The sequence below is a fragment of the Corvus cornix genome, chromosome 2 (genome assembly GCF_000738735.6).
Source record: "Corvus cornix cornix isolate S_Up_H32 chromosome 2, ASM73873v5, whole genome shotgun sequence".
Classification (NCBI taxonomy): Eukaryota; Metazoa; Chordata; class Aves; order Passeriformes; family Corvidae; genus Corvus; species Corvus cornix.
The window spans coordinates 94,970,619-94,996,370 of record NC_046333.1 but is presented as its reverse complement, the minus strand read 5'-3'; the positions used below and the strand labels follow the sequence as shown (position 1 = coordinate 94,996,370).

Here is a 25,752-nt window from a genome sequence, read left to right as displayed (position 1 = left end):
GAAAAATAAATGTTTCATTGCAATAGAATGTTAGTTTCCATTCTTCACAGGCCAATTTTGACCTAACCTTTGGAGGCTGATCTCTACAGATACCAGCTGATGAAGCTTTGATTCTGCAAGAAATTTGTTCCAAGCTCAGCTGAAAAACATCTGGCAGGGATGCAGGAACCAGAGCTATGCTGCTGCTGCTGCTGCTGCAAGCTCGTAGAGGCAGCAAGGCACTCTGTGTAGCTTCAGAGGAGCCTGTAGAGGGGCTGCTGTATTTATTAGCTCAGCAGTCCTGCCTTGTGCCTGCCAGTTTCCACCACACTGGGATATTAGCCAGCCTTGTTGGCAAGTGTATGTTTTGCTCTCTTCTTCTCTATCTTTTCTCTCTGTCTTTGCTCTCTAGCTCTCTCTCTTCGTTTTAAAATACAATTTTAAGGGAATCATATGTTGCCTCCTTGTCAAGTCTCCCAGTACTATCTCTTTTAAAGGAAAGTTATTAGGAACTCTGTAAATAAAATTGTTTGCACCAGTTCAGCACATGGTATGTAGTCTTGCAAGTGTCACCTACAGAAAACATTAAAATGATGATTTTAAAATCTGCTGATCTAGTGATAAAATTCACCCCCATATCTAATGGTTGGGGTCTCATTGTGATGCTGCAAGCTCGGCCCTTGCACTGTAAGTTCATCCAGACTATTTCATGTGTTGCTGTTTAGTGTTGCTTGGCAACGGCAGACTCTTTAATGAGCCTTGTATTTTTAGCAAGGTGAATATTCCTCTTTTTGTGTTGGGATATGGAGGAAAGTACTGTTAGTCCTAATGTAAAGTCTCCTTTCATTGATAGGTGAACTGATCTCTCTGTTCTATAGTCTGAGACACTTGAATTAAAACAGTGGCTAAGTACAAGATATTTAAATTATTCCCATTCAGCTCATCAGTGTTCAGAGCATTCTTGGAGATTCTTGAGCTTTTCAATTCTTCTGCCTGAAATTTTGAATAATCATCCTGCAAAAATTCTTGCCAGTCTAGTGAGTGAAAGGCTAGCTAACCCTGGCTAGAAGTACAGAATAAGGGCTATTAGAAGAAACTAATCTGAATTTAGGAACTGTTATAAACTTTATAAACTGCAGTGAAATAGTGAATAGGGGAAAAGAGTGATTTTGGCTGCATGGAACAGAAAAGGCAATTTATTCCCTATATAACACACAGCATGAGACATTCTTTTCTTAACTAGAAAAAGATATGAATGGATGTGGTTTTCTGAAGGAATAATAAACTAACCTAGCATTTTTAGCTCACAAATTGTAAATTCTCTGTAGTATGCATATGCTTATAGTTTTACTTCAGTATTCTTGAAAAAGTGTTCCCTTCCATCTCTAGTTTTTGTACTGTGACCACTTGATATTTATTTTTGTTTAAATCTTTTGTATTTTGGTGACAAAGAAATTAACATTGCTTTTTGATACAGTAGTGTGCGACTTCTAGTAACAATTGCAATTTAAAATTATGTTTTCAGTCTAGTTTTTAAAATCCTTTAGAAGGAAGCAAAATATAATATTCATAAGCACAAAAATTTGCTTGTATGTTTTGGTTATATATTTTTCACATTTTTGTGATTTTTAGATAAAAATATGCACGATTTTCCTTTGCATTTATTTTTTCAAATCACACAGCATGTCTCTCCATTCTTGAATCAATGTGCTTTGTCATACAAAAATATTCATTCACCCTTAATTAATGTTCAACTTAATTTTATAATACAGAATTGGTCTCGCAGGGCCCTGCACCACCATTACTTATGCAAGGCTTATTTTATATTTCTTAGTCATTTAAAAAAGATGTGTTGTGTGGCTGAACTTTTCAGATGACACCATCCTGGAGTTACACTGACAACAATACAGTTCGCATTTGGTAACGGGCACGGTAAGCACTGGAGATGTATAACATCCTGAAAAGGAACAGTGCCCGTGACATAGGTTTCTAAATCTGTTGGTTGGACAGTCTGTGGACAGACTTTCTAAACCTGCAGCATAGTTAGGTACCTGAATTTTACCTGATTGCAGAAGTGAAAAATTCCCCTAAGTCTGGTGATGTCAATGAAAGATGCAGATATACAGCATTTTCAGAGCTAAACTGGTTTTGTGCGTGTGTCTAAGAATGGGAAATCTCATTTATTCATACATAAGGTTTTTAAATTTAACTTCCATTTGTTCTGACTTTCTATATAACTATCACAACTTCTCAGGCAATTTATGTTCATGGTGTGTGTAAGGGGGATGTTTCAGTGAAATGAAAGTTATGTGGAGGGGGACATGCAAAAGGCAGAACCCTGCTTTTCTCACATGGTCAAATTTGTTGGATTACAGTGCTTGGGAGAAGCACTGACACAGTTTTGTGATGCAGAAAGAGTATGCTACAACTTTGGCCAGGAGAATGTGGGACAGGTATTATGTTAATGTGCTTCATGCCATCCCTCTGCTCTGATTAAAGAAAATTATTTTCATTTCTTTGGGATTCCACTGTATGATTCATTTTGCACAGAGTACCCGTGGTGGTGAGGGAATGGAGGGCAATATCCAGGGGTGTTCCTCAGCCGTAGATAAGGAGGTGTAGAAGTTGTATAAAACAAACAGCCCGGCCAGTAAAACAGCATGCATTCCTTTCTATAATCTATATGACTTGTGAAGGATGTCTTACAAGACTGAGAATAAATAGCATACATTTTTAATATAATTATGTAAGCCAAAATAAATATTTTACGTTTATTATGCATAATAAAATAATTAGACAACATTCTTTAAGGGATTATGGCATCTGAAATTCCAACTGCAGAAGGATTCATCGCATATTTTCAGCAGCAACACCAGTATGACTTAGGGGGAGTTACTCCACAGGGCTACTTTTCTTTTTTTGGACAGCATCCCTAGGGAGTTCCTATTTCCCTCTGACTTACGGTATCTGTTCATAGGTTGTAAAGACCAGTTTATAATACACTCCAGGATTTGCACCTAACTCATAAGAATGTGCAAAGTAAGTGTTTTCTCTCTGTTTATTTTCATGAATTCAATAACCTTTAGGCACGATTGCATCAGCTGTGCACTATTCCCTTGTTACATCAAGGATAACTAGGGACTACTTTACAGATGAGGTAACAATATGTACTAATTCATAGCAAAACTGAAAGGCTGTTAAGGCAAGTTCTACATAAAATGATGAAAACAGTTTATTTGTCATTAAAACATTAATATCAATATGCTCTTTGTAACCAATGAAATTTATTATGCATGTATAGGAAATAACCAGGTTATACAATTGTATAGGCTGATGAGGATTCCAGGTGGCAACCTGCACTGCACTATGGGAAAACATTTATGTATATATATATATCACAAAGGCAGAATTGGAAAAAGAAAGGTGCATATACTTTGTACAAATGCAAAGTTGTTAAGGAAAATAATGCATGTATGTACTAGAGTAAACAGGGCCTTCAGGAAGTACTTCAGCTTCTGTTGTGTTCAGCAGCAGGAGTTGAGGATATCCAGTGCCTTGTGCTTGCAGACTTGTAAACAGATTAAGATAGAAGTTTAGATGGACATTCTGTCAGTGCATGGGCACAGTTCCCAGATGAAAACTCAGAATATTACTCCCCCCTTAGTTTTTAATAAACATTCAGATAAAATATTTGGAAATATTTCTATTAATCTGGAATAAAATATGCTGTAGCATTTAAGTCTTTAAAAGAAAAATAATCTGAAATACAATTTAGATATAGTTGCAAAACCACTTTAATTATTCTAGTGAATACCTGGCATACAAAACAATGGTTAGCCTCATTCCCTTTAGTAATGTTTCTGTGGCTTAACAAAGCTTCTTATATTCACCTAAGTTATAGCAGATAGTTTATGTGGTAAACTCAGAATAAAAATTTGCAGTGTTGTAGCAGTGCACAATATAGATCAGCTACCAGGTAAACCAACTTGACCAGATGTAATTCCTAACATTCTGAAATGGAGAGACACAAGTAATGCTGTGACCCTCTCTTGGACGTGTCTGCACTGTCTGCACTGACTGAGAAATCGTGGCTCTGCAATTTTGGACAATCATGTTGGTGGCAGCGTATAGAAGAACTTGGGCTCCCTCTCTCAAAGATGTCCAATGACATGCTCAAAGTATCCAATGTCACTGCCTGGAGTGCTTAAGAGAATGGATGTGTAGCAGGAGGCATGATTCTTTCTTTACAAAGGATACGTGTACGTGCACACACGTGTGCTTTGGCAAATGTAGACGTGGTGACTGTGGTCCGCAGTGAAGTTGCCGTGTTAAGAGGCCGTGGCACAGCATGCAATACTGTAATCATTTTGTGAGGTCCTTCACATTCTGTATTTGTAACTAACAGCATAGTAAATGCACTCTACGTGGTAGAAGGGTAAAAGAGACTTTTACGAATTTTAATGACTAATACTTGTTAGGAAAATTCATCAGTAATTCCATGAGCATTGGTACCTCTTTTGTTGTTTTTTTCTTCTTTCAATTTATTTATTTATTTATTTATTCATCCATTCATTCATTCATTCATTCATTCTTAGGGGTTTGTTTTTTCCCCCTGTGCCCACTCTAAGCAAGATGAATTAAAATATGCTTTTTAAATTCAATGGATCTGTGATTCTCATGCTAACACTGAACTTGGGACTTTACAGATCTGCCCAAGTGGTGATGCAATTGCAAACACTGATAATACTATTCTAGTCTCACTTTGGATTGAGTCCTTTGAAGAACAACTTTTAAGAGATCTATTTAAGCCTAAATGCTGTGCTAAATTACTCAAAGGCGAGTTTAATGTTATTGAGACATGAAGCCATTTTGATACCAACGTAAAAATTAATATCTGGTTTCAGCATCTCTGTGTTACAGCATGTCATGATCCTAGGCCAGCACTTTGTAATTTGTTCACACTTCAATTCAAGTTTTGAAAAAACATTATCAGGCTCCTGATTTCTTTCACTAGTCACTGTCTTTCCCTTACTGTTCAATTTGGGCTTTGTCCCTAAATGTTTCTTATGGAGCCTCTTCTCTGCTGAACTGATGCTCTTTTTTCTGAATCAGTGTCTAAGACACTTAACCCAAAACCTTGAAGTATGTGGTGTCTAGGAAATATGAATAAGACCACTTCATGCAGTGGACAGATTAATGTAACTAATGTATTCTTTTATCACATTTTATCTTCTTTCTGTCCTCACACTTCATTTTTGCTATCATATGTAATCATCACTGTCTTATCTATTCCTCTTTCTAAAGAGCATAAATACATTATCATAAATACATGTATATTTATATCTAATATAGACTTAATTCATATTTATCAATCTGAAACACCGGCATATATTTCGAATTAAAATAATCTTAAGTATGCTGTATTTTGATAGTAAATAAAATTTTAGTATTAACCTCACGATGAACAGCAATGCTATGGTCTTAATATAGCTTGTAGTAGCAAAAAGATTTGTAATTTCCTGTTCTTACAGTGCTTCTAATAAAAAAGTACAGTGAAGATCTTTTATGTCTACAGATAAACTTTCATTTGTTAGAATGGTTTGATCTAAAAATAGTCATTGGCATCACAGCTTAATTAATGTGAGCCTTTTATGTAAAACATGTTTTAAAAAAGACTAAAACAACCATATATGTTTTCTTTGCTCTTGCCTCTTAGCAGAGAATAAAAGAATTAATTTGTTTGTTTCTTTTGTCATTCCTTTATCCCCAATCCAGTCATTATAAAAGGGCCAAAGCTATCTTTGGGGGTAAATCTACAAGGAATTATTACTATTATTATTATTATTATTATTATTATTATTATTACTAGCTACCATCTAACTACATTGCAGTAGTTAGCAATCTGAAAATATTCTGATAGTGTTACAGGCCTCCAAGATGAAATTGATAGACATGAGCCTTTTGTGTTGTGTGGGGCTTATTCTCCAGGCTATGTGGCTACTACCCTGAAAAAAGTCTCTGTATCAATGCTGTCTTTATGACAACTTTCCCTCTTCCTCCTTCACATGTGACATACTAAACAGATTAAAATCTGGGGACGTGACAGAAAGCAAATTCTGTTCTGAAGTGGTTCCAGAAAGAGGTGTAGTCTAGTTCAAGGGGAAGAAAGGGAAAGGTTTTTTCTGTTTAAAGTCTGATGAAAATGAGATAAAGAAAAGAATTGCTGAATAGCAAGTGAAAGAAGGAAAGAAAAGAAAAAAGCTTTTGTGTTTGAGAAAAGCTTGCTACTTAGATACTTTCAATGCATTAGAAATGGTGAGCAATTTTCCAGGTAAATATGGCATTGTTAGAAACTCCTGATTCATTAAAGCTAAATAAAATTCCTTGTGCATTCCAGCAGAGTTGCCCTTGTCTCTGTACCAGCTTCTGCCCAAATTCTCATGGAGTGGTATGCTGGGGCACTTTGGGCACTCAGGTACTAAAGCCTCTGTCACCACCACAAGGTTCCCCACCTCCGGAGTGGAAGTGTGGGCTCGATGCACTGGGCCGGCACCTCTGCAGTGTGGCTGGAGGGTGTTTTCCAGGCACCACAATATTATATGGTGGGATTGAGGCTCTGGAGCAGCATCAGCAGCTGGGGTTTGGAAGTCTGGTGTTCCTGGCCACCCTCTTCCCAGTGTTGTGGGGAACCTCTATGGGCTGAAAGCTCATCTCTGAGAACCTCAGCTCTTTGCTTTGGAGAGAGAGGCATCAGAGATTTGGGAGCTCAGAGTTCCGAGGATGTTGCTTCACAACCTGTGTGTTCAAGGGTGCTGCTTAGTGTTGGCCAGTAACAGGGAGAGCTTGTCTCAAGGTTTGTGTTGTTGCCTTTTCTCCTTCCTGAGCTGTGGGGAGAAGGTGGTGCGTTCTCCATAGGAAAATGTGGCGTAAGGAAGACAGGCCATTTGCTATATACAGCAGCTCACCTTCCCTAAAACCCTTTCGTGGTCTCTGTTGTATGATACTCTATTCTCAGAAGTCATGGATCAGGAATCCTTATTTCCCTTGAGGCTTTACTTGCAAAGAGACAATCTGGAAAGGATCCTGTTGTCCTGTTGTAACTTAAGTTACTTATTACAGCTATTTTGTTCCTGGTTGGGATGATCTTTGTGGTTTTACTAGGCCTGTTTAAGTCTGAATAACAGCTGTAGAGATAGTGGAGACTTCTTAGGGAATAGCCAACATATAAAGCACTCAGTTCTGTTATTACAAGTGATGGAGTGCTGCTCTGGTGTTATCTTTCTCTTTTTTTAAAATGTATTTTAAAATGTGTTCTTTTAATAATTAAAAGAAAAAGGAAAAGGAATTAAGGGAAGAAAATATATATGAACAAGAGGTTGTTCTGCATTCTTGGATGCTGTGGGCTTCTTCTTATTTTATGTTTTCAGAGAAAAGATGAGGTCTGTACAGCACTCCTCATCATCTCCTCAGCAAGTTAGATATGCTGAGGCTTGTGCCGTGAGGAACAGGCTAATGCAACACTGTTCTCCTTTCTCCCATCCTCGTGGTCCAGGGAATTAGAGTGGAGACTTCCCTTGATGTTTTCCTACCTCCCGCTGTAAGCACATAGGTTTTTTTCCTAGGTTTTTTTTTCCTTCCACTTAAGCAAACTGCCCAGCTCACTGCGGTTCCTAGAATATCGTTCCATACCCATATAGACACAGTTTTAGATAATGCTTTAAAATAATACTTCTCCTGGTGTTCTTCAATTGATACCTTTTTATATTTTTAGTTATGGTATCATTTAAAACACAAGTAGAAACAATGCATTTCATAATACTCTAAAATTATTTGTGTTATAATCCTGTAAACACATCTAGTGGTTCTACTGATACCATAAACTGCCTGAACATCATCCTGTGATTCATTGTGATATTGCTAATACCCCTTGAAATATAGTGTTTATTGTTTTATGTTTGTAACTTCTGTGCATGCTCCTTCAATCCCCGTTCAAGATGATTATGGACTCTCTCTAACAACTGTAGTATGGGACAATTTATTCTGCTACAAGTCCCATGTGGAATGAGCTTCTTCAAAACACTTCTGTTGAAATTTTGCATGCACAATCTACAGGGCAAACAATACTTAGAATCATTTTGAAGTTGTAGAAGGTATTGTGATTATTAAAATAAATTCTTAAGTTCTGATGATGTTTCATTAGAAAAATGTCATTTCAGACATCTTTTTGTTAACAAGCTCTTTTTAAAGTACAGAGAACCATTTCCATTTGCAAATTTTGGTGATCTCTTATATGGGTATTTTAACATATAAAAAGCCATTAGTAATTTGGTTTTGTTTCAGGAAAAAAGATGGTATCTTTAGTTCAGAAAGGCACTTTTTTAAAATCAGTTGACGAGGATTGTTTTTTAGCCTTCTGTCCCTAACTTATTGTGAGACTTGCGCCAGCCCATCCATCCATCTTCCACCTGTTTCTTTAATAATATTTTAAGCTGTTGGCCAGTTTCAGTGTAAACTGACACCCTGTAGTAGCTGCTGAGATAAATTAAGTTCATGTTTCCTGAAAGAGGTGCATGAGGAGAGGAGTGAAAAAAATCAGGGAGGACCAGTCAGGCAAAATTCAGCTGTCATGCATTCTTCTCTCTTACAATCCAGCCTCACTGCCCAGAACAACTGTTTTTTCTTGGATGGGGGTATCCTGAAGGAACATGCTGGGGAGCTGTTGTTGCTGTATTGGTGCATTGGGAGATTTAGTGAACAAGGCACGAATGCATAGGAAATCGTGCTTCAGTTGGTACAATGCTCATGTGTCGAAGTATTGAGTTCCAAATTAACCATTTGTTGCAAGTTGTCAGGATAGGTCCTTTTCAAAGGTAAAATTTAAAAGGTATTTTTCAAAGGATAAGGAGGACACCCCCAAAATCTGTGGTTTTCTTTAGAAAAATGATTATTTGGAAAAGATTTATACCCAGGCAATTGAGACCAGTGACATTTCTTAGTAAATAGGGAAAAGCTTCCCACTGTGGAGAGATCATTCCACAGGTCTTTTTTTGGGCACTTTTTCTGTTTTCTATAAGTCGTTCTTACTTACTGATGAACTGACATATTCATAGGTCTATATAGATGTATTTACTTCAGGAAAAGAAGCAAAGTTTGAAGAAATGCTAACTTCTTTTTACATGTTATTAGTGATACTGAGCATCCATGAGTTCTCTTCTCACATGGGGTCCAGTGGCTCTATGCCTATTTGAAATTCAGCTTCTTCGTTTAGGTGACTAAATGTGACTTTCATCACATTTTAATTTGAATTTTAATTACTAGTCTTTAAGATTTTGATCAGCACTAATAAATTATAGCACAGTCATATGGTATTTAGCTGATTGATTTTTGCATGCTGAAATATAGTCATTTTGAAGAGCAGTAAAAATACTTTCAAGTAGAAGAAATGTTTCAAAGATAAAGGAATTTGTACTGGGTTTGTTCATTTGTGTCCGACCAGAGAGGGAAGTCCTAAATGTGAGCCCTTGTGAGGGCAAAGAAGGTGTCTACTATCCAGTCTGTTTTAAATAAATGCAGGAACATCAAGTCAGGCAATCAGCCCAGGCAAGGCCAGCGAGTGCAGCTTTTGGGAATGGCTTTGTGTTTCCTGGTGGTGGTGCAAGAGGTGAGACATGAGTATACAGTATGGGGTGTTGGTAGCTCTGTTGGTGCTCTGCATTGCAGAACTGGGCTCTAAAAGGCAAATACAGCATTTTTTTGGGTGAGTTCTTGTCCACCTGCATCTGTTCCTGGCTTCTTCCTTTGTTTGGATGGCTTTTCCCTCAGAAGTCTACAACATAACATCAGGAGAATCTTTATTTTCTTTTCCTGCTCTGAAGTGCCCATTTTTAGTTTCAGTTCACCAATAGCATGGCAGGAGTTCTGTAACAGAAAGGATTATAACTAAGCCTCTCTCCATCTAAGCATCTCTGTTCCATAGCTCAGTTGGGAGTCAGCTCTCACTGGCTGGAAAGCTTGTACTGTTACAGGGTCGACACTATAAAACAAAAACAAAAGAAAGTGGATAAAACCCTGGCTCCACTGATGTTAATCACATCTCCTCCATGTCCTCAGTGAAGCGACAATTCTCACCTGTCATGAAGGTACTTGTTTCTTAGGAAGGAGAGAAATCGAAAGCCAGGGATTTGGCAGCACCTTCCACAAGACTTTGCATCCTGAACAGTAAAAAAGTTCAACTCGACCAGTAAGTTGGGGGATTGAGAACCCAGTTATTTCTACTTCCCACTTGATTTGCAGAGAGGATCCCAATCTCCTAAATCTTGCCAAAAGACATCTAAATCCAGAAGCATCTACTCCTTTTGGAGTTTCTGTTTTTCAGTTCTCTCTCTACTTGAGTTTGCAAGTTCTTGCACAACTGAGTAAAATCGCTGAGGCATGCTCAGAAGTCTGTGTCCTGAGGAAATGTCTATGTCTGCCTCAAGATTTTTGGTACACTTTTTAGGCAAACAGGCCTGTGTTTTTGGGTATGTGTTAGAGGCCGGAATATTAAGACAAGTCAGAATTCATTTAGTTCATAATGAACTGCTGTCTGCAGCCTCATTCTAGTTATTGTTTAGGATTCTCAGCTGAAAGGGCAGAGGACAGGGGCTTAGGAGCCTGTTGTTTGGATTTTAAAGGAAAGTTATATGGGGAACATAACTGAAGACAGAAGAGCATTTCTGAAAGCAGGGTTTAGATCTGCTTTTGGCTCCTGGCAGTTCCTTGCTGTCTAATGGCAAAGTTTCAAGAAGAAAGGGTTGATGCGTGATATTTTGTGACAGCTAATATACTTTTCTGGGACAGAGAACAGAACTCAGCCTTCCTCAAGATAAGGGCCACCCTAAACTTGGGAGTTCTGGTACCCAGAATAGTGGCACAATTTATAGCAAGTTAGGGGCAACGGTGTTTCCTTTTCCAGAGCAGATTAGAGCTTCTGATGTTTCGTAGTGGTGACCAACACTTTCTGTACAAACAGTAGATACCTAATTTAAGCAAATGTTGAGACCTACATTAGTTCTTTATTATGTCCACTAATTGTATTGGGAATTTGAATGGTTGTGGAGGACAGGCTAGGTGGCCATCTAGTACTGCCATACCCACAGTGCACCTAATCAGAAAGCTTTCTACCCTGTTTCACTGATACCCTGTCTCCCAAACCTATCACTACTTTTTGCCTATTTGCCTATTTTCATATCCTTCTCAATACTTAGATTATAATTTTTCTGAGGCCAAGACCATTTTCTTTGTTGTTTCTCTGTACAGCAATTGGCATATCATCATCCTCTCAGGTCAACGTGCGGTGCAGTGAGAACGTACCAGCTTTCTTGGAGCTACTTTCTGATTAATAAACATATGATTACATTTCACCAGAGCAGTACAGGAAAGCCTGTACCTTAAATCTTATTGTTGCCAGGACTGTGTCACTGTTTAATGACTAAAACCTCAAAGAAGGTGTAACAGCTGGGAGCCTGCATTCAAGTTGAAGCGCTGTATCAGTGCCTAATTCCCATAGTCTCCTTAGAAAATCTTCTCTCTCCTTTATGGACTAGTAGTCCAATACCCTTCATGAAAATTAAATGCATATAAATAGAATTTTTCAAATATGTGTGCAGTCTGAAGTGCCATTAGAATCAGCCTTGGCTGGTTTAGTCTGATTTTAAAACTGACCTTCAAATATGTGTCTCACTAAATGCATTTCTGGGTGCATTTTTTTGTTTTGTTTTTGGAGATCGTGTCATTGTTATATAGCTGAAGAAGGGGTAGTACTGAAAGCAATGCATCTTGGAATACAAGTAGAACTATTTAGACTCTCTTCTTTAAAGCACAGCTTCTTTATCTATACCTATCCAGTACTTAGAAAGGAAGGATTTCAGGATATTGTGAGCTATATTCTTCTCTTGTTATTCACCTCATGTTAGTAAGCTGCTGTTCTGCAAACTCACTGAAACATATAGACTACTTCCATCTCTGCAGCAAAAAAACCCAAGCTGTATACATCTGATAATAAAAAGGAAACAAATACAGATAGATAGATAGATACATACATACATTTGTTCCTAAATTTCTACTGTTTACTTAAATTATGTTTACTTTTTGGAAAATACATGGATTGTTTATAATAGTTGTTGTAAACTCTTGTGGCCTTTAAGGAGGCATGTGGATTAATTCTCAAAGAATTGTTTTACGAGAGTGCTGTAGAATTTTTAGAATGAGTGCTTAGTTAAAACAGTCACTAAGGGCATGTTACTCACATAGGCATCTTTTGCACCAAACCTGTGTATTTTTTATTATCTATGCATTCTGACATGAATCACTAAGGTCCTTTCATATATGTACACATAACATTAAGCTTAGGAATAGGTCCAGTTGTTCTAAAGTTAGTAACATTCCCCAGAATCATATACTGAATTGGCCCTTTAAGGGCTGTATTACTATGATACAAAATAGATTGAAAGGAATAGTTTGGTTTTATATAAAAGGTGAGGAGTGCAGAGTTTTTTTGGTGGGTTTTGTTTGTTTGTTTGTTTTTAGTTTAAGAGCGCAATATATGTTTTCTTTAGCTGTAAAAGCACAATCAAGGCAACATGATAAGTGAGTCAGTGTTGTAAAAGTAAAACTAATTTTGCCTTCACTCACATGAGCTATAGAAGGAGGAAGCTTTATTGTCCCTGGGAAGGTGATAAGGCAGAGTAATTGTATATTATACTGTCCTGGAACATCTGCCTGAAGACTGTTGGAGCAATTCATCTATCATGGACGATACAGCATGTTTTGTCTTTCTGCTTTAACCCATCCCCACTGCTGGCCTGCACGAAGGTTTTGATAGGGACTGTGCCTGGGCTGGGGCTCACATTAATCAGTCCCCTTGTTCAACACTCCAGCTGACATAATTACAACCTGCGCACAGCAGTTATTCAAGTTGAGTCCTTGTCACTCGTGGTGCGAAACTACACAGCTCAGATCCCGAAGGAGATTGCCTTATCACACAGAACAAGGGCTCACAGGAGTTGAAGAGAATAGAAATGGGAAAATGTCTTCCGGGAGTACTATATATTCCTTTAAAATAAGACATTTGAGAGACTTACAAGGGACAAAGAGAAGCATTGTGCAAGGTCTGAAATGAACAGGTTATTATTTTTAAAAGGATTACACAGGCCATTTTTGTGAAATGGACATGCATTATTAAATAAATCCAGTGGTCTCTCTTATCATTCAGTGGCTCTGCCCTATTAGTTTTCTTCAGAAGTGATAAAATAGTTTTTGACTTGTATAAGCTTTAAGTATCTCTCAGTAGAAATCATCAGAACACAACTAAAAGAAGTGCACATATTATACCATTAAAATTGGCACACACATAAGGGAAGATCTGCGAGGAGTTAAGGGTGAAGGAAGAAGCATGCAAAGGGCTTTCGAAGATGAGCAAGTTCATTAGTTTCTGCTGTTGTGTGATACAGGAATGTGAAAGGTGAAGCCAAAGAAAAAATTTCATATTTTACCATTCTTCCCTCTTTTCATGTTAACCCTCAGTGGGAAAAAAGACAAGTCCATGACACTATCTGTGATAATGAAAGAAGTTTATTTTCATGTAATATGATGGGGTTAATTTTATATGGTTGTGGGTTTTTTCTTTAGGACAGAACCTTTGCATACATGATCGCAGGATAATTTGTTTGGCATTGGTCTATAAAATTCCTCAGTATGACGGAATTTCATTGCCATCCAGAAGGCTTTTGCCCTGGTGTTTAAATTTTTTTCTTCTTGGGTCAGCTTTTTGAAGTAACACCATTCAGGCAGTTCCTATTCTTCTCAGTCAATAGATTTAGAGTGTTGCCCTGATTTCTCATCTAGTTAAAATTGTGCTGTGTCTGTTAAACATAATTGTGTATTGTTGAAAGAACAGTAAAAATGTGTCAGTTCTGGGTGGTCCAATTTTAATCTAATACTTTTACAAGACAGGTTATCTGCTACTTTGAATAGTCTGAAGTAGAAGTGCAGTAGAAACTACTTTATATGTTTTACTTTACATATAGGTATGCTATAAGTCGAATACATAGTTCGGTGCTTTCATTCCATTTCAGTATCTTTTGATGAAGTACACAGCATATTAATTTTGATGTGTAGGTCTCCAGTGAAAGTCCAGCTGCAGGAAAACTGCAATTTCTTACTGAGCAGCAGGGCATCCTTATAGGCAAATGTACTCTTGTACAAATAAAAATCAAGTTTTGCCTGCTCCTTACTCCTAAAACCAGTTCTCCTGGGGTGAATGATGTCTGTGAAGTAAGCTCAAGTAGAGAGCCAAATGCTGCATTTACTTACATTTGTGCAAAAAAATGGCATTAGGAAGACATAATCTGAAGAGAATGATGTTTCTCTGATATATGCTTTCAACACACATTTTAGATTAGCTAATCAATCATACCTCCAACTAAAGACCCAAATTTGACTTTCAGAATCTAAGATAGTTTTGCAGTATTGACAGCCAGGAAGAATATATTTTAATTTGCAGACTGAACAAATTTCCATGACATCATGGAAGCACAATAAATGGCTGACCTCACAATGACATTTTTCAGACTTAAACTGTACTTCTTGGAGACTTTGAGCCCAGAAAAAGCCTTAAGCTCAGCCAGTCTGACCTTCTACATAAAACAAATTGCATAGGTGTTTTTTTTCCCAGTTTGCTCTGTACTGAACCACCTACTTCTGACTGAATTTCATGATCTAGAAAAATATTCAGGTTTGATCTGAAAACAGGTAAAGTTGCAGATCCAGCTTCCCTTCTGTGAAAGATTAATTGCTGAAGAAATTGTGCTTTGTTTCTCTGTTGAATTTGACTGTAACTTGTAGTCATTGCTTTTGGTTTCATATAGGTTTTCTCTAGGTTAAGTTGTCCCTTAATCACACCTTTATTCTGCATTAAGTTACTCATGGCCCAAGCTCAAGTATAATGAGCAAAACAGAAGGGCTTTTTTATTAAGAGTTTTAGAGTACCCCACTTAACTTCTATTTCTATTTATAATCACTTTGTGGCTGTTTGTTTCCTTTTTTAAATGTAGGCAGTAATACAGGAAGTAGATACTCTAGAATTAGGTTCTCCGGTGTTACAAAGAGAACATTACATCCTTCCATTTGCTTGCTACTTCCTTGCTTATACATCTAAAGATAGCATGGGGCCTTTCTGCTTATAGCATCACACTAGAAGTTCACATTAATATGATGGTCTACTAATCCCTAAATCAGTTTCAGTGTCACAGCTTTTCACAGCATTGTCTAAGTTACTTGCGTGCACTGTGCAAAGGTGGGAAAGCTAACATGTAACTGTGTGTGTACATGTTGTGATTGAACAGGCCTGGCTTCTGAGTCTGCTCTGTATGGTGGCAGTGTCATTGTTATTAATCATGCTGCCAATTACAGTGTTGTCTGCAAATTTTATTAGCAGGGATTTTATATATAGTTTTGGCATGCAGAACAAAAGTGAATCTTTCAGACAATTATTGCTGATTCTTTTGATAAATTGGAGCATTTGAAATGAGGAAGAAAATGACCATCTCTTTTTGCATGGAGGGTTGGGGCTGGGATAGGGCAAGAAGAGGCACTATATTAGCATTAAAAAAACCTACTTTGAGCAGAGATCGTACAGACCACAGTGCCCTGGGTATGAATCCAGGCTGCAAAGCAACAGGATCTACCCTCTAGGGAACCGTGTTGTCACTAAAATGGCTGAAGGAACTGACACAGAGGCCAGTTGGAAGAGCTACCATCTGCATCTGAGATTGACAGGCAGCCTTTAGGGTCTGTTGCTATCATTTCTGACTCCAGCAACATTAGGAGTCCAGTTTCATCTTGTGCAGCCGCTAGATTCCACACCCTTTCCTAGGCTCCATCTGCACTTCTGTATCTGTGAAAATACTTTATGTGTTCCTGAGGATATACAAACAGACTCTGCAGAATTGTTCAGTTACTTTATGTGGTCATTAAAAGAAGTACAATACAGAAAAAAATGATGTTGAAAGGAAATGCATGTCTTCAATTAAATTCATCCCAGCTTTTTAAAAAAATGGATGTTTTCCATGGCCTCATTTCAGCAAGGTATTTGATCATGTACATAAATTTCACCTTGTGAGTCATTCTTTTGAAGTCAACGGGGGCTGCCTGTACTTAAGCCGCACAAATGCGTAAGTACCTTGTTAAATCAGGGCTTATGATACCTAAAGCCCGGTCTCCATCCTCACACCACTGTGGAGATGCTGTTTTTCAGACCAACTTCTCTTTTATGCCATCTGCTCTAAGAAGAAAGGAAAGGGGGAGGGAGGAAGCCCATGAACAATGGAGTGATTATTCTCAGTTACTGTGAAATAGATGAACTCCACCTGCTATTTCTGCCACTTAAACCTTGGCTGACACAGTGCAGCAGTGCACTGTGCACAGCAGACCCCTGCATCCCTCACGCCGCAGGCATGCGGGCCCTTGAGCTGGGCCATCACAGAGACCACTCTGCCTGCAGCAAAGTGGAAGCCAGGAGTTCTAGCAGATGTTGCAGAGAGTTTTCAGAAGCAGATCAGTCCTATGAAAAATTGTTTGATTGTTGTTATTTTTTTTTCTTTGTTAGTTTTGCTTTTTTGTTCTTCTATAGCCAGTAAAAGGAGACACTGAGCCTCTCTCCGAAGAGCTGCTGGGACAGACTCACAAGCTGAGCAGCCCAGCTCTGCACAGCGCCTATGAGGACAGTGAGAACCACAGCACAGGGGGAGAGCTGAGGCACATTTCCATACCTTTCTGTACCCTTTCCACCCATTCCTTCCAAGTCTAGCAGTTTGGACATAATTTGCAGGTTTCTGTCTAAAAGCCTCTTCTTCATTTCTTTCTCTTCTTGTAGAAAATAGAATTAATGGAAGCATTTAAGGCAGGGTGCCTTATTTCCTTGGAATCAGAGATGGGTTTTTTCCTGGAAAGAATCAAGTTTTCTTTACATTGTGGAGTCTGTTGTTTTTTTGGGTTATTTTTTACAAAAATACTCTTGACTGAAAAGTCACAGGTAGATCTAGATGCCAGCACTGGGTCTATACTTTGGTTGTTGTTCACTATGCAGGGTTGTAACTGGCTTTACAGATTCATCAGAGGTAAACAAGACTAGAGTACATCACTTCTTATTGCCCTTCAGAATTTCCGGTTACCCTGAATTTGCCTTTAAAAAGCACTCACTTTGGTTATCGTAATGATCAATTACTTGAAACTGTGAATTCTCATTCCAATACGTTGTAAATAGAATGGTGGATCTGTGGCCAAATTACAATTTGGACATGCTAGTCTGCTGAATGGAGCTCAGACACAAGCAGTAATTATCAATCTTCCATCATTTTCTGTGCTGACGCACAAGTTTTTGCTGCTTCCCTACAGGGCTCTGCTACTTTTTAGCAGCCAGCATTGGACATCTGTCACACATACTGTATGTCATAACAAATAGATCATTACAGAAAAAAACGCAAAGCTAAAAATGTAGAAAAGCAGAAAACATTACGATTATTATCCCTGGGTGTTGGTATAATACTATCAGAATAAATCCCAAATACATTTTTATTATTTTCTTTGTGAAACTGACTGTGTTATAAAATCTCATTAAAGCATGTAAATGCAGTATACTCTCTTTTATGGGCTACTTCATATTTTCTGGGTGGCAATACATGCAATACATGGCAGTACATGAAAACATGGCAATACATGTGGCCACCAGGTTGTTGGAAATGCATTTTTACGACACTGTGGGTGTGTATTTCAGTCATTTTTCTTGGTAGGGTTGAGAAGCTGTGAGGAAATATTCACTGCAGAAGCAGCTATGGTGGCAAAGGCATTGCTTTTCCCCAGCAGCTCGTTGTCACTGTCCACCAGAGGTCTTTAGGAACAGCACAGGGAGGTGTTTGGCAGCAGTGCACAGGCAGAGCTGAGCTGGCCCTGGGTGCGTTGTAGTTGCCCTCCTGAGTTCCCACAGAGCCGTGTGCTGCTAATTTCAGCAACAGTATCATAAGTCCCTTGATAATTGAAGTCGGTTGCAGAGTGTCGGCACTTGTATCCGTGGGATTGTTCCCCCACTCAGTTAAAACCTAAATAAAAGGTAGAACTTTTGCTTTTAAAGGCAAAGAGCAAGGAAAAAGTAACCCAGGTGCATGTTAATAGTAAGAAGGCTGAGAAGATGTATTACGTTTCTTGTACACATATACATAAATATATGTGTGTGTTTTAGTATATAATAGTTATTGCAGTTTTATAATATTGGTTTCAACACACTGCCAAATGTATTTTTGGCTATGATATTTTGCTATTTTTTTATTATTTCTTGTGCAATACTGTATTGACTTGTAGCACTGAAGAGGTAAGCTAATACTTCAACTTTTAAACTTGCAGTCTGAATTGCCAGTGGTATGTGCAGATTATGTAGTATTATGTAGCTAGTTTGCACTAACTGGCAATCAGTTTATTTTATTTTAAAACCAGAAATGTAGCTAAATCTTGAGTATGCAGGGAAGATTTTTTGGTTGGTTTGTTTGTCTGGGTTTTTGCTAAGTAGAAGTTGGGCAGAGTGACTGTCATTGTGGAGGTTTTGATTGAATAAGCCTGTTTGTATAATGTAATTACCACAGATTGAGGTATTTGTTTCTTTCCTGTCAAGAAAATATTGCCCATTATGTTGTTTACCACCACCCTACTGAATGCTAGTTTTCATACAGAGACATGAAACATGTTTAGAAACAAAGGCAGCAAGAAACAAAGGCAGGCTAGAAGGGTTGTATTTTGGAAAGCAGTAACGCTGAAAACAACCTGAAAGGTCCCTGCGTTTAACTGAGTGTGCAGGAGCTCTTGGTGCTGCAAGGAGTATCCAGGAGTTTCCAGAACCTTTGGCTGCAAGTGGAGAATGCTAAGGGTGGGGAAAGTCATGTTATCCATGTATGCAGCACTGGTGTGAAATGTGAATGCATTCAAAGCTTAAAGCAACTGAAAAGAGTGTAGGGAGAACCTGATGATTCCTTAAAATGAGTTGAAAGGAACTCAGTCTCTGTAGCTCTTCCACTGGAGGCCTGGGTTTCAGGGGATTCTACAGGTGAGCAAGGTGTGTTGGACATATAGCAGTGTTAGCTGGATGCAGGGGGATAAGAAGTATGACAGTTTGTAAAAGGGAGAGTGATCAGCTGAAGAGTAATTAGCCCGTGATTTCAAAGGACTCCCTGTTGGTCTCCATCAGAAACCATGTTTTAGTACCAAAAGGGTTATGGTTGGGCAAATGTTTATGGACTTTGCTATCCATGAGGTCAAAATAAATGTTCCATGTGACTTTGCATTTCTGAAAAGCTCTTCTAGTGTAATTACATTATTGCAATTTTGATTTAAAGACAGTTTTCCAAGTTAGATGGCATTTTCTGTGAAAAAAATATCTAAAAAGTTTGGTGGATAACTGAGGTTAAGAATCTACAATAGCATATTGCTTCATTGAGAAGTTTGCATTCATCATAACTGCTTTTATTTTTGGAAGGAAGTATCTGGAGACTTTGCTATTTTTCAATCAAAATGCTGCAATTTCTGTGTACTCACCGGTTGCATAGCACAGTATAAAAGGTGCAGAAGACCTTCGGAATGCTGTCTATATGAGAGTGAACTTGATTCATCCTGAAAAATGGGGAAAATAGAAAGCTTTTCAATTAGTTGGTTGTATCACTGTGTTTGTTTTTATGTTGTAAATAGTGACGTCAATGGAGGTGCCGTAACTCCTTTACGTTATATGCATTTCTCTTCAGCAAGAGGATGTTTATACCTGATGTGCTGGAGAAGACCTTTTGAAAAATGCTTATTTTGTGAAAATAAGAGTCCTACAAGGTGCTAAAATTTTTAAAACTTAGTGGACTAGATAATTAACATTTTGCCTCATTTGCACCTCTGAAACCTTCCATTTCCATGTCTTGCAGTAAGTATCTTTCTGAAAATGTCAGGCACTGCATAATGGAAGAGTGTTCTAATTTCAGTTTCTTATTAGTAAACAGGAAAAAAAAATGAAAATGGATTACTTCCTGCTGTATTTCATTTAGCTGTTTAATACAGTGCTAATGTATTCTCATGTAGAAAACCCTTAAAAATATAGAAACATTCCTATTCAGCATGGGCAAATTTAGAATTGACAGATGTTTTGTGAACTTCTTTTATTTCATGATTTTTATCCAAAACACCGTGTAAAAGATAAGGACAGCAAGTAGCTCTGGTATTGGGCAGCCACAAGCCTGCAGTTAACTACTGAACTTGGCTGTTTACAGAGGCTGCTCGAACCAGCGCTGCTGGCAGAGGGGAGTGCAGAGCACAGCCTGCTGCATCCAGCCACGAGGCTGGGGATGAGTCCCTCTGCACAGGGAAGGGATGCCCAAATCCCTGTACTCACACAGCTTGTACTGCTTGCTGGTGAGACTGGCTGGCTGAACTCTGCAAGTTTGGAAAGAAGGAAGGGATGGTGGGGGAATAGTGACTGACGGACAGCAGTAACTCAGCAACTGCTGGCAGCAGTTACTGAGGGGACCTTCAGGCCCATTGTTTCCTCCCAGCTCAGATTTGCTCCAAGACTCATTGTTCCCCCCATGTTTCCCTGCTGCTGACTTTGAACTCCCACCTCTGTCTCCTGCAAAGTGCATGTCTGTGCTCTGCCATCCCAGACCCCTGAACAGTGCTGCTGCTTACAGTGGGGTAGGCCTAGTTTTGCAGAGAAAGCCAGTCTTTTGCACACTACAGCTTGCCAATGCAACTGAGAAAATGTCTTCATAGGGGCACTTATACTACCTTTTAGGGGCTAAAGGAACAACTGGACTTTTTGGGTTAAGGAGGAAGACAGTTATGAGGACTTTTGTCCCATGCCATGCACCAGAAGCATGATTTTCCCACTCTTCTGCAGACCAGGAACTCTGTTTCTTGCTTTTAGCACAAAGCCCTGTTCTTTTTGGTAAAAGAACTAAAGCATATATATATATAGATAGATATATATAAAAGGATAGGAGAAGGAAGGCAAAGTAAACAGAGGCAACAGCTTCTCATGTTGAGAAAATGTCTGGCCATTTTATCTAACTCCTAACCTTCCACTTTATTTCGCTCTCCCAACAAAGTGGATCAATGGTACTAAGAGGCAAGGATGCAGACGGCTGTGGAATGGGGCATCGGGCTTCCTTGTCACTCTATGTATGATCCTGTGCAAGCTGAATGACCACTGAAAACTTGAATAAACTGTTTGCAATCGGAGCATCCCAACTAAGGAGAGACAGGGAGCTGGGACTGGTCAGCCTGGAGAAAAGACTCAGGGCATGTCATCAGTATGCACAAATATCTGAAGGGAATCTCTAAAGTCGAGGAAGCCAAGCTCTTTTTCAGTGGTACTCAATGACAGGGCAAGAGGCAATGAGTACAAGCAGGAAGACAGCAGGTTTCCTCTGAGCATCAGGAAATGGGTGACTGAGAACTGGCACAGGCAGCCCAGGGAGGTTGGGAAATATCTTTGAAGATATTCAGAAACTGCCTAAAAATGGTTCTGGGCAACTGGCCATGGGTTATCCTTCCTGAGCAGCAGGGATGGACCAGACAATCTTGAGAGGTCCGTTTAAACCTTAAGCATGCTGTGATTCTGTGACTAAAGCACAATTTTACGATTGACAAGTCATTTCCAATTTATGATACTTGAATATGCAGCAACCTTAATTTATTGAGAGCAGAAAAAGGTACCTGGTAGGTAGGAATGGACTTGTAATGGCAACATGGAACAGGCAGCTAGAGCAGCAATGGGAACATACTGCTGTGTGATGAACATCACAGACAAATGCCCTTTTTTGTCTTTATCCAGAAGAGGTTTTCTGTTCATCCTAAGCAGTAGCTGCTTTTCTCAGGAGGATCTTACCATCTGTCTCCCTTATTTCAAAGTGTTATCCTTTACAGAAATGTGGGAGCTCTCCTGGATTTGGAAAGTAGGCCTGTGCCCTTCCCAATATATCAGTCTTTGATGGAGGACGTCATACAGCTTTGTTGTGTAGGAAGTATGGGCTGAGTTTTTCAGCTCCTCGTATTTCCTGTTCATCTGCAATGTACCTTAGCAACATGTTCCATCTCCTCTTTTGCTGTGTGTAGCACTGACAAGACACTGAAAACTCTATGCAAGCCTCCTTCTTCCCTTTAATAGGGTTTTTGTGGGGTTTGCATCATGTCTCAAACCTTCACATCTAATAAGAAGACTTACTGCAAGATGTGAAATAAAAAGAAAATTTTTATTGTGTTTCTCTGCATCTGAATTGAATATAAACTCATTGACTATAGCTTTAGACTAATTAAGTCTCTCTAACGAGTTCCCTTCCTGTTACTGCAGAGCATGGTCAAATTGACAGAAATATATACATTTGATTTTAAAAATGGATCATGAGGATGAAAGCATGCTTACATTAAGCAGTGGTAATAATAATTTAACTTAGAAACCTCTACTGTAGCTTTACTGAAATACAGGCTAGTCTCCTAAAACCTGCATCCATTTGTTTGTGGCTGTAATTCAGACTGGAACTCAAAAACGAGAAAGACGTTCCTCAAACGTTTCTACTAGGCTGGGCTCTATCTTCCAAATTTCAGAACAAAGGAAATCTATATTTCAAGGTTTATAAACACCTGGAAGTGAATCCTATAAACACAAGGCCTGTCAAAAGCTTAACTATCATCACTATTGCAACATTCTAATGTTTTAGTTAGATTCTTGTCATGACATAGCTTTAACAAAAATACAATGCTGTTTAAAATCACAGACCTCTGTGTTTACTCATATGTGCTGAAGTGCTGTAACCACACACACAATGTGTTGGTGGGGGTGTTTTGTGTCAGACATATAATAACATACTTGTACAGTCCATGGAAGAAGACTCCTAATAAAACACATGTACAAACACACTGAATAATTAAAAAATATTTTATATGCAGTACACTTTTGTCTTGTCATATTTTAAGGTATCACTTGGCTTCAAAAGTGCTTGGATTTGCCAGTTGTTACCTACATGCTTTACCTTATGATGGCAATTGCTGCTTTGCAACCTAATATGAGGGGCCGTTTGTAATGCCTTGTGATCTCATATTCCTCATTTCTGATTAAGCCTTCCTTGTCACATGGAAAAATATGGGTTTAAATTTTTTATATCTGTATGTTGGTGTGTTTAGTGACAGATTTTTACTGATGACTGAATAAATGAGGCTTCAGGATTGCTCTGTTTAAAGTGGCTGGAGCAAATTCCAAATGAAAGGAGATAGAACTGGCCTTTTATGACTTGAGTGGGCTGGGTTTTCTTCACAACTCTTACATAGATTTCCACAGATCCTTTATATATTTCACAGAAATATTTCAAAGTAAAAAGTTTTACATCTTTCCTTAATATAGATTGAGAGCTGAGCTAAAAGAACACAGATATTTTATTTCAGATTTGTATGCTCTGCTTTAATCTACTGCCCTTTAAAGTATAACCCCTGATAGAAGGTTACCAGGTTGTCTCCTGCTTTCACTGCAGTATACATTACCTTTTTTTACTTTTTTTGTAAAATACATATTTGATTTTAACAACATTTATGAGCATTGTAACTTTTTTAGAGCTGAATCCCTGAAAGATGCTGAGGACCAATATTTTCTATGTTTTTCAGTGATAAGTGTCTTCTCTGACATTCTCAGGCATCTGATCATTATACCAGTATATAGCAGATGGACATGACAGAGGGTGAGCTTTGGCAGCACCGTAAGGCAGATACCAACTTTACTATGACCATTTCCGAGGGAGAGACAAGCATTCCAGCAGAACTTCAAGCTGCTACTTCCAGTTTATTTTGGGGGTCCTTTTTTTAGGTGCCTTTTACTGTGGTATTTCTAACAGTGATGGGTATATAACCAGTTGCCCAAAATACTACAGTTGTCTTCTTTGAGTATTTGTAAAGTATTATACATTTATTGCATAATGTAAAGTATTATGCATTTAGTTTGCATGAGTATTCGTACTTTTTTCAGTTAGGCTGAACTACTGTTCTTAGTTTGGCAATAATAATAATATATGCTAGTAAGAAAGTCTAAAAGTTAAGCGAAACCCCAGAGCAATGGTACACATGTATAGTTCTGTTCTTTTGATTCAAGAATAAATATACTGGGTATTTCTGATTGAAATGAATGGAGCAGCAGTGTATTTTATGTAGGATTCATCACAAAGTTTGAATAAATAGGAAATTCTAATGCAAAATAATTTTGTCATGAGACTGGAAATTTTAAAGACTAGAAATTAAAAATTACTGCCATATGGATCTTATTGTAAGGGAAATGTGAAATCTTTTTCTATTCAATTTTTTTCAGAAATATGATTATAAATATTGCTTTGAAATGTGTTAAACTAATTGTATATGTATTCTGACTTCTATGCATGAAAACTCCCCTTCTTTCACAAAAGCTGTGTTTAAGATGTAAACCAGAATCTGTGTGTATTTTCAAAAATATGTAAACTTGAACAACTCAATTCTCTTTCCTAGGAACAGTTCACATAGTGAGATGAAAGTTGGTGGAACATACTTGCAAGAATCATTCACAACAACTCCTGTTGAATTTAAGAACTGTGTAGGAAAGGTTCATGCGAGCTCCTCTGGGAATATTATAGGCATTTGTGTATTTCAGTTTTCCTAAGTAAAAACTTTTGCTTAATTTCTGTCCATCACTGACTACCATGAGAAAAATAGAAATTCTGTAAATACATCAAATCAATCATTCTCGTTCAGATGTAATGTTCAGTTAACCTGAAACAGCTTTGGGAGCCTTCATTCAAAGGACAACATTTATGCAAAACCTAAGAGGATGCAAAAAATGTACAGATAATGAAAAATGAGTGATGACTACTGATTTTCTGTTATAACACTAGGTTTTATTTTAATCACTAGTTGGAAATAAATTCATATATATCTTTTTCTTTTTTTCATTGCTTTTTAGGTCTAACTGTGCAGAAAATATCCGTAAACACATCTTGCATACGGGAAAGCATGAAGGAGTAAAAATGTATAACTGTCCTAGGTGTGACTATGGAACAAATATCCCTGTGGAGTTTCGCAACCACTTGAAAGAACTACACCCAGACATTGAAAATCCTGATCTGGCATACTTGCATGCTGGTAAGGTCCTTCCTCCCTTTGCTTACAAATTCTTTTCTAAATGCACCTTCTTAAATGATTGTAATAAGAAAACAAGAAGTTATTATCGTTTATTCTGAAGAAGAACATGGTTTTAAAATGGGCTTAATCCTCTTCAAGTTTTCCAGGGCTGAAGATTATGCATTAAGCACTGAAATCTACTCATGTTACACAAGCAAATCTTGCAGTTCAATAAACAGACATCAGAAGTGCATGCTATTTAGATGCCTTGTTTTGAAATCTAGCTGAACTTTTAGGGAGAAATATTTGTTAACATTTTTATTAAGTCCCTCTGCCCATGATATTCCCCCAAGAACAGAAAAAACAAAATTCCATAGGAAATGTTGTGGTAAATTAATGCACTGCTTTAAAAATTCTTAGATTTCATTCCAAAAAAGTACACTGTTCCTCATTAAAAGATAGAACAGCAGAGATCAACCAACAGCCTAGATGTGTGTTTTCAGGCTGTGCGTTAGAGAGCACACACATGGAAGTCACTGGAGGAATGAAAAACAAAAACATTGCTTTGGAAACAGGAATTAAAAT

At 38.1% G+C, this 25,752-nt stretch overlaps 1 protein-coding gene across 1 annotated transcript in view; it reads left to right on the top strand.

Annotated features, from left to right (window-relative positions):
- Window positions 1-25,752, top strand: part of ZNF407 (zinc finger protein 407) — a gene marked incomplete at its 5' end in the record, with an annotated part of 336,571 nt that overhangs the window by 212,885 nt on the left and 97,934 nt on the right. Inside the window, one exon of the mRNA XM_039569547.1 lies at window positions 25,010-25,188. Coding sequence (XP_039425481.1) covers window positions 25,010-25,188 — 179 coding nt within the window. The remainder of the gene's footprint in view (window positions 1-25,009; window positions 25,189-25,752) is intronic.